Source organism: Clupea harengus, chromosome 8, assembly GCF_900700415.2.
Source record: "Clupea harengus chromosome 8, Ch_v2.0.2, whole genome shotgun sequence".
Taxonomy (NCBI): Eukaryota; Metazoa; Chordata; class Actinopteri; order Clupeiformes; family Clupeidae; genus Clupea; species Clupea harengus.
In genome coordinates this window covers 22,100,357-22,109,815 of record NC_045159.1, presented here as the reverse complement: position 1 = coordinate 22,109,815, position 9,459 = coordinate 22,100,357, and the positions used below count along the sequence as shown (strand labels likewise).

General features: G+C 49.3%; 1 protein-coding gene across 1 annotated transcript; it reads left to right on the top strand.

Moving 5' to 3' along the window:
* The first annotated feature begins 2,860 nt into the window (after window positions 1–2,860).
* smyd4 (SET and MYND domain containing 4) lies at window positions 2,861–9,202 on the top strand. The gene is made up of 10 exons (XM_012816553.3): window positions 2,861–3,104; window positions 3,512–3,656; window positions 3,948–4,037; window positions 5,005–6,127; window positions 6,314–6,562; window positions 7,346–7,512; window positions 7,707–7,842; window positions 8,001–8,117; window positions 8,352–8,475; window positions 8,935–9,202. The coding sequence occupies exons 1-10, from the start codon at window positions 2,971–2,973 to the stop codon at window positions 9,062–9,064; spliced, it is 2,415 nt and encodes an 804-aa protein (XP_012672007.2). The 5' UTR covers window positions 2,861–2,970; the 3' UTR covers window positions 9,065–9,202.
* Window positions 9,203–9,459: the final 257 nt, after the last annotated feature.

Sequence of the window (9,459 nt, the reverse complement as noted above, 5' to 3'; positions counted from 1 at the left end):
GCTGCTGGCCCACTGCTGGCCCGCTGCTGGCCCGCTGCTGGCCCGCTTCTGGCCCGCTGCTGGCCCGCTGCTGGCCCGCTGTCACGCGCTTGGCTTCCTCTCAGGACTCAGCCCTTTCTTAGTGTCCCCCAGCCTGCTGCCATTAAGGACTTCATGGCCCATGAACAAGAAATCACATCAGTCCCTTCCCTCTTCCATTTCCTCCCTTTTGTTTTTTCACATCTGTCACACTTTCATACTCCCTCTCTCTTTCTCTCCTTTGCTTTGTCTCCTTCTCTCTCTCCCTTTCTCATACTCCCTCTCTCTCCTCCCTCCCTCTCTCTGATGCAGTTGGCTGCTTTCATTGACAGTGCAGAGCTCTCTCCAGTCTCTCTCCAGTCTGGGCCTCCACACAGGCATTAAAAAGGAGGGAGGAGGAGAGGAGAGGAGAGGAGAGGAGAGCGCAGGGATTTAACAACACTAAGCCGACATAAAGAAGAGCAAAAACCTTACACACCATCAGTAGCGGCAGACTTTCTGAGATTCAGGCCATCTACTCATGCAGACATAAAAGGTACAATGTGCAAAGCGTGTGTGTGTGTATGCGTAAATGTTTGTTTGCGCACATGTCTGTGTGTGTGTGTGTGTGTGTGTGTGTGTGTGTGTGTGTCTTAATGCATTCTCCAGCCTTGCCCTAAGTCCCTGTGACGTGCTGTCTCTCACTCCGTACTCATGTCTCACACGTTCCCCACAGACGAATCTAAAAATATCTCATCCACACACTGATGAGACCAGACAGGGCGTTTGTTTTTGCTTCAGCCTTTTCTCAGGGGTGAAAGGGCACTGGCTTTAGGCAAGTGAGTGAAACACTGAAAAACTGCCTGAACGTATAGATATAAACATTGAATAGTGTCATAGCACATGCACCAAAGTACAGATTCTTCAAACAGAGTCAGTGTCAAAACAAACAGGAAGCAGCACAACATCTTCAGGCAGCGGCACGGTCAGACACAACGGGTAGCGGCACAGTCAGACAGAACAGGTAGCGGCACAATCAGACACAACAGGTAGCGGCACAGTCAAACACAACGGGCAGAGGCACAGTCAAACACAACAGGTAGCGGCACAGTCAAACACAACAGGCAGCGGCACAGTCAAACACAACAGGCACATCACAGTCAAACACAACAGGCAGCGGCACAGTCAAACACAACAGGTAGCGGCACAGTCAAACACAACAGGCAGAGGCACAATCAGACACAACAGGTAGCGGCACAGTCAAACACAACAGGCAGCGGCACGGTCAGACACAACAGGTAGCGGCACAGTCAAACACAACAGGCAGCGGTACAGTCAAACACAACGGGTAGCGGCACAATCAGACACAACAGGTAGCGGCACAGTCAAACACAACAGGCAGAGGCACAGTCAAACACAACGGGTAGCGGCACAGTCAGACAGAACAGGTAGCGGCACAATCAGACACAACAGGTAGCGGCACAGTCAAACACAACGGGCAGAGGCACAGTCAAACACAACAGGTAGCGGCACAGTCAAACACAACAGGCAGCGGCACAGTCAAACACAAACAAAAAAGCAAACTAGGAGGAGGAAGTACAGGCAGAGCGTCTGGCACCTAAAGCCAATCGACACTCAAGACCAACAGCCCCTGTGAGTTTGGAGAGTGAAAAATTAAGCTGGGTTTTCAAAAAGCAGATTTCCTGTGCTCTCATAAGCAAATAGCCAAATACTGCTCTGTGTCAGCAATCTTAGGCGCTGCCATCTCTACCCCTGATATGACTATGTATTAATTTACTGATTCACTTGGCTGTAAATACTTGCACAGTGTTTGTGTTGTTGTGTGAGACATAATTGGCTCTTTATTAATATTTGGATGCTGTGGTGTTGTATCAGTATTGGTCATTCCAAATAAATTAATCAAATGTCCTGTGCTCTCATATCCGAACACAAGATGACTTGTGCCTCCACTCTGCAGTGCTTTTTCTGGAGTCTAATATCCTTCCTGTCAGGACAAAAAAAAACTTTTAATGAATACAAATGTTCTCTCAGAATAATACCAGCACCCACTGCTGTGTTGTGACAGGCAAGCCACTCTCTTCTGTCAGTCTCCCCCCTCTGCAACCCTCCAGCTGAAGCTTACAGCGATTACCCTGCTTTGCTGTACTATGAAAGGGAACAAATTGAGTTGAGCAGGAGGCAGCTCACAGGTGAGAAGTCTGGCCTGGCGTTAATGACAACTCTGCTGGGGCAGAGCTGTGCAGCGTGTTTAGCCTCACTCCCCAGTGCCATTTGGGCTTTAGAGATGTGTCAGTAGACCCATGTGTTTAGTTGTAAGTAACATATGCCATCCTGTCGTACCGAGAGATGCTAGCACCCATGGGTTTTAGCAACCTTGCTAGCACGTCCGCCTCCCATGATCGAGGTTGCAAGTTTCGAAGAGTCCGATGCAGGACTGTGCTTGTTACATATAAATGTTTTGTTTGTGGCCATTATAATATTATCATTGTGATAATATCATTGTGATATTACTGGATGTAGAATATTTCTATTTCAGTGCTGTAGACTGCTGCAAGAAAAGGGAAGAAGAGTGCTCTAATGGTTGTGTTGGCTAATTAAGGGTTGCAGTCCTGTGCCAAAATAAACTATCTAGCACTGTTTTCTTTGAAGTCAGTTCCTTGAAGTCCTTCTGTTGATGATATCAGTGGTTGATATTTGTACACTGGATTAAACGCGAAATACTTTTACAATAGTATATATCAGATAATTACACCAGGGCCCGTCCCTTATTAGAAAGTATCTGATTACATCAACACGTCGGTTTACGCCTATTTCCGTGTTGTGATACGTCACTGCAGTGCGACGCTGTCATACGTTTGCCGCGCACAAATCAAACGCGTGTGGTGTTCTGCAGACACAACATGCAGCGGGTCGTTTACTTGTACATAAACACGCACAAAGAAAGGAAAACCCATGGATTTGCCCTGTCCAGACTGGATCAGTCATGCAGAACAGATATGGAGTCGGCTGGATCCTGAGCAAACGAACAAGTTCTCTGGCGAGTTAGACATAGACGAAATATTTGACTTCGGACAGTCACAGACCACGTAAGTACAACTTCAGCCTCAATTGTCATAGTTTTCTCTGATGTTGAGAGACATGTTGTTATCTGATCACAAAATCATAGCATAGTAGTGTGGAAGTGGCTATATAGTAGTAGTATAGGAGCGTAGTAGTACCTATCTGGCGACGAGGAATTGTTACCATTCATTACACCCTCCACGTTTCCTACTCTGCGTTGTAAATGCATAATGCATTCCAGAAAGTGTTAAGTCTTTGTATAGAACACTACACAGAATAATTCGTTTTACTCGGACTTATTAATCAGCAGGATAATATCGCTGTATTTGTAGTTTGATCTCCTATATATCTTCTCGGAACTGAAATATGTCAGTTTCTCCACCTTGCTGCCCTCATTCCCCTAACCCTACCCCATCACCTCCCACTTATCCAGGCCCGACGATGTCCGGGTTCTTTCCGGTATCGGTAGAAACTATCCGGTACAGAAGTGCGCTCCGAGTGCTGCGAAGCTCCGAGAGAGAGGCAACGACCGCTTCAAGGCCAAAGACTACACCTCTGCTGCGCTGCTCTACTCGCAGGTATGCCTCCGTTCCCCCAGGTATGGCTCCTGTCCCCCAAGCTCCGACGGCTCCCTCTGTAGAATGTGTGGACCTCAATCACGTTTCAAGATCTCTTTGTGTGTGGTGGATGTATGTATGATTGCGTTTGATTTTGTACCCTGAATCCCTAGTGGGAGGATGCAAGTCAAGAACTATGCTACATATGAATGCATTATGTATGTGTGTTTTCTAAAGTGCTTTAGGTTTACTTTAAATAAAGACTTGTTTTACCTTCAAATACCAAAAACTGTGTACCCCTGTGGTCTGTAGGGTGTGTGCCACGCCCCGGAGAACTCCGAGCAGCTGGCACTGTGCTATGCCAACCGATCGGCCGCCCTGTTTCAACTCGCCCGCTACCAGGTGGGTACAGAGTACACAGTCTAAGCAGGGAACACATGAGGAGGTGAAGCACATGAGGAGGTGGAGGTGGAGATGGAGAGCAGCAATGTGAAAGGGAACATGTCTGGTCATAACACTGTAACAATCATATCTCAAGAGAACATGTACGACCATAACACTGTAACGTCATATCGTAAGAGAACGTGTATGACCATAACACCAGGACATGTACGACCATAACACTGTAGCATCATATCGTAAGAGTACGTGTGTGGTCATAACACCAGGACATGTACGACCATAACACTGTAACATTATATATCTTAAAAGAACGTGTACGACCATAACACCGTAAAATTATATATCGTAAGAGAACGTTTACGACCATAACACTGTAACGTCATATCGTAAGAGTACGTGTGTGGTCATAACACCAGGACATGTACGACCATAACACTGTAACATCATATCGTAAGAGTACGTGTACGACCATAACACCGTAACATTATATCGTAAGAGAGCGTGTACGACCATAACACTGTAACATTATACCTTAAGTATGTTCACTGCCTCCTCTCTGTCTCAGGGAAATAAACTGAGGTTTGAGTTTCTGCTTCTGCTGAGTGGAATCTTTTTGAGTTTCTAAGATTTGCTTTTATATTTGCGCTTAGTCGTCCCAAAATCCAATGCTCAAATGTGATCACCAGCCGTCGGAGCTGACTCATGAAGGTCTTGGGCCCTCCGGGATGCCTAACAGTGTCGTCATTTATTTACAGAAGCACTCGTTATATATATATATATATATAGAATAATATATTTTTCGATTTCGTGCATTTTCTGGTTGCAGTGCAGCAGCACACTGTGTGTGTGTGTGTGTGTGTGTGTGGTGTGTGTGGTGTGTGTGTGTGTGTGTGTGTGTGTGTGTGTGTGTGTGTGTGTGTGTGTGCGCTTCATGAGCTGAGTCTGTCTTGTGGGCTCTCCTCTGTAGGAGTGTGTGGAGGACGTGGGCAGAGCGCTGGCACATGGCTACCCTTCTCACCTCCAGCCAAAGCTCCTCAGCAGGAGAGATCAGTGCCAGGGCTTCATCTGCCCACAGCAGCCTGGGCAGGAGAGGGGCACAGCGGCACCGACCGCACATCACACCCCCTCACCAGCAGCCACCGTCAACCATCCCCACACACACACCCCTGCGACGGGTGTGAGCCTGCACTTCAGCCTGCAGAAAGGTCGCCACCTGGTGGCCATGGAGGGTAAGAGCGCCGGTGAGGTGCTGCTGGAGGACCAGGCATTCAGCTGTGTGCTGATCCAAGGAGAGGGACTCCGGGCCGAGCAGGAGGGGAGGACCGAGAGGGAGATAGGGGTGGCAGAGGGGGCAAAAGGGGCATTTGGCACTGAGGACCGCTGTTGCCACCGCTGCCTGTGCCCCACCCTGTGCCCAGTGCCCTGCCCTGGCTGCAGTTACGAGCGCTACTGCGGCCAACGCTGCCAACAGGAGGCCTGGCAGGAGCACCATCGCTGGGAATGCCCTCTAGGGGCAGAGCTGAGGGCCACGGGCTTCCTGGCACACCTGGCACTCAGGGTGGCACTGAAAGGCGGCCTGCAGCAGGTCAGGAGGGCTCGAGGGTCAGAGGTTAAGGCTAGGAGCCTGTCAAAGCAGGAAGTAGCTGAGGAGGTGGAGAAGGAGAGCCATGATGGGAAGGACAACACATTTGGTCACAATTCCAAATCGCCCCCTGGTGGTCAAATCGAGTCAGTGTTGCCAAGCAGTGCTTTCACGCAGATGTCTGCCCTCAGTGTGGGTTGTCCTGGTGATGCTTATCAGCATGTTCACAGCCTGTTACCACATGTGGAGGGACACGCCCCCAGTCTGCGATTCCTTTACGCCGTTACCATAGCGACGCTGCACCAAGCACTGCGACAGGCAGGACCTCCTCCGGCCTCATGGGGAGGCGGGGACTATGGGAGTGACAGCTGCGATGGCCCATCAGCATGTGAGGATGCTGTAGGTGGAGCATGGAATCCAGAGCTAAGCATTCTGGGAGCTACAGCTCTGAGGCATCTCTTACAGCTGAGGGCCAATGCTCAGGCCATCACCACTGAGAGAGTGTCAGGTAAGCAACGAACACACACACACACACACACTCACGGTCTCATACTCACACACACTCACAGACAGTCTCATAATCACACACATTAGCAGGTGCAACACACAGACTATAACAGATAACAGTGTCGACACCTCAGACATCCTCCTCTTGTTTTCACCTCTTCTCTCTCTCTCTCTCTCTCTCTCATAGACGAGTGCGGCACGGCTGTACAGGCCAGCCGAGAGATCCGTGTTGCCACGGCGATTTTCCCCACTCTCAGCCTGTTGAACCATGCCTGTCGACCCAACACCAGCGTGACCTTTGACACGGGGTGTGGTGGGCACGCCCCAGACGGAACTCTACCCTCCGCCTCGTCCCCCGACTCTGTCATGGGCGTCTCTGTCCTGGTCCGCGCCGCTAGGGACCTGACTGCGGGAGAGGAGCTGCTACACTGCTATGGTACGCCTCTTTCTGATACACTGCTATGGTACGCCTCTTTCTGCTACACTGCTACACTGCTACACTGCTACACTGCTACGGTACGCCTCTTTCTGCTACACTGCTACGGTACGCCTCTTTCTGCTACACTGCTACGGTACGCCTCTTTATGCTACACTGCTACGGTACGCCTCTTTCTGCTACACTGCTACGGTACGCCTCTTTCTGCTACACTGCTACGGTACGCCTCTTTATGCTACATTGCTACACTGCTACGGTACGCCTCTTTCTGCTACACTGCTACGGTACGCCTCTTTATGATACACTGCTACGGTACGCCTCTTTATGCTACACTGCTACACTGCTACGGTACGCCTCTTTCTGCTACACTGCTACGGTACGCCTCTTTATGCTACACTGCTACGGTACGCCTCTTTATGCTACACTGCTACACTGCTACGGTACGCCTCTTTATGCTACACTGCTACGGTACGCTACACTGCTACGGTACGCCTCTTTATGCTACACTTTCACAATGGGACACTAGACAATGGGGTCTCTACACTGCTGCAGCACAACATTTTGACTTATAACAATAGTGTTTCTTTAAAAAATTATTCATACAGTCATGGAGACCATACAGTCATAGAGTCCATTCAGGAATGTCACCATAGACCACTGTTCTGCTTCGTGTTTACTTTTTTTAATCCTACTGTCTTGTCATTTACTCACTCATTCTCTCATTGTTAGTTTAACTTCATAGACTTCCTCACCCATCCTTGATTTCTTCCTCTCTCCCCTCAGGTCCCCACTGCAGCAGGATGGAGGTGCAGGAGCGACAGCGCCTCCTACTGGAGCAGTACCTGTTCAGGTGTCAGTGTGAGGCCTGCCTGCAGGACCTGCAGTCACCACCAGAGGGCTACATCACAAGCACTCATTACAAGTGTCCTAAATGTGCAAGACCTCTGCAGGTAGCCTTTTGGTCAAGGTTGCAGTTTTGCATTTTTTTCTTTTTGTGTGTGTAGAACTCTCACACATTTAAACTTAGTATAAAAATATTTTCTGCCAGATTGTTCATGTAGTATAGTGCTGTGTGGCCTAATTTAAATTTCATTACATTGATGATGTTTTTGTTGTTCTATTCATGTTGCTGTTGTTCCTGCAGGCGGGTGCTGGGGGGTATGTGTGTGCGCGTAAGGGATGCTCTGGGCAGGTGTCCGGTGGGGAGGTGGAGAAGACTCTGCAGGTCATCACAGCTGTGCTGGATCAGGCTCTGGAGCTCCTGGATATGGACAGACCAGGTGAGGAGACATGCCAGCCTCTACAGCGCCACCATCTGGACAGCATGTGGGAATGTTAGGTTGCTGAAAGCGACTATATGTCTAAAAATGTAATTATTTATACGCATCCCATCTCAATTATCCCTCTCTCTCACTCGCTCGCTCTCTCTCTCTGTTAGTTGAGGCCCTTCGGCTTCTCCAGGAAGCGACGTGTCGATCAAAGCGCCATCTGCTGGCCACTAACAGACTGCAGGGGGCGCTCTCTGATGCCACAGCCAGAGCCTACGCCAGCATGGGTGAGTTACACACACTCACACACACTCACACACTCACACACACACACACACACTGCCTCACACTCTCACACACACACACACACACACACACTCTCACACACACACACACACACACACACACACACGCACACACACTCTCACACACACGCACACGCACACGCACACACACACACACACACACACACTCACACTCACACTCACACACAGCCTCCCACTAATACCATTGTGTTGCAGGTGACTGGTGCGAGGCAGCCTCCCACCTGGGCCTCAGTGTGGCGTCCGTCCGCTGCCAGTTTGGAGAGGACAGCGTGGAGGTGGGCCAGCAGCTCTTCAAACTCACACAGCTGCACTTCAACGGGTCAGTCACCGGCCAGGGGAGGGGCCTGAGGTGCCACTCAGCAGGGGGAGGGGCCTGAGGTGCCACTCAGCAGGGGGAGGGGCTTGAGGTGCCACTCAGCAGGGGGAGGGGCCTGAGGTGCCACTCAGCAGGGGTGTGGGAGGGTCTAAATTAGAGGGGGAGGGGACATGCACGTCTGACATCCACATAGAGTCTCTGCTCCAACAGGGTACGAGTAACATGTAACTAATAACAGGCTCCCAGTAACACATTTAACTAATAACAGGGTCCCAGTAACACTTATAACTAAACAGGGTCCTAGTAACACTTATAAGTAATAACACAGTTCCAGTAACACTTATAAGTGATAACACAGTTCAAGTAACACATATAACTAATAACAGGGTCCTAGTAACACTTTTAATTAATAACCGTGTGTGTGTGTGTGTGTGTGTGTGTGTTGTGTGTGTGTCTCCTCAGAGGGCAGGCGGGGCAGGCGCTCTCTGTGCTGGCTGAGGCTCGGCGGGTTCTCTCCCTCTACCTTCACGCCCACAGTCAGGAACTACAGGACCTCAGAGGCATGGAGGACTGCCTCAGGGCCACACTCTGAACACACACACCATCAGAGGAATAGACATAATCATCAACGTTATACGTAACGTAAGCACACTCATCATCACAGACTGAAAATGGCCTTAAAACATTCAGACTATGTGGATTCAATTTAAATAAAAAACTGAAATGGTAATTTATTAGTCTGGTGTTTTTAAGAGTTGTGTGTGTGTGTGTGACCAGCAGGGGGAGCTCACAGTGCATGCTAGATCAGAAAGGGAGTTTCCTCACCAAAGAGGCCACATCTCCAGTCTAAATTCAGGTGTATATAGATGTAAATCATTTCTTATGACGGAGAAACAGGTAGATGTAAATTATAGATCATCTGAGATATAACATATAAACAAATGTAATAATGGTTACTTGGCAACATGTAATAATTAGATGTTGCCA

Bases quoted from the DNA above. Each gene is read 5' to 3' on its own strand.
- smyd4 (XM_012816553.3), top strand. From the start codon at position 2,971: ATGGATTTGCCCTGTCCAGACTGGATCAGTCATGCAGAACAGATATGG. The intron at 3,105-3,511 runs GTAAGTACAACT...CCACTTATCCAG, and splicing joins TTCGGACAGTCACAGACCAC to GCCCGACGATGTCCGGGTTC. The intron at 6,128-6,313 runs GTAAGCAACGAA...TCTCTCTCATAG, and splicing joins CACCACTGAGAGAGTGTCAG to ACGAGTGCGGCACGGCTGTA.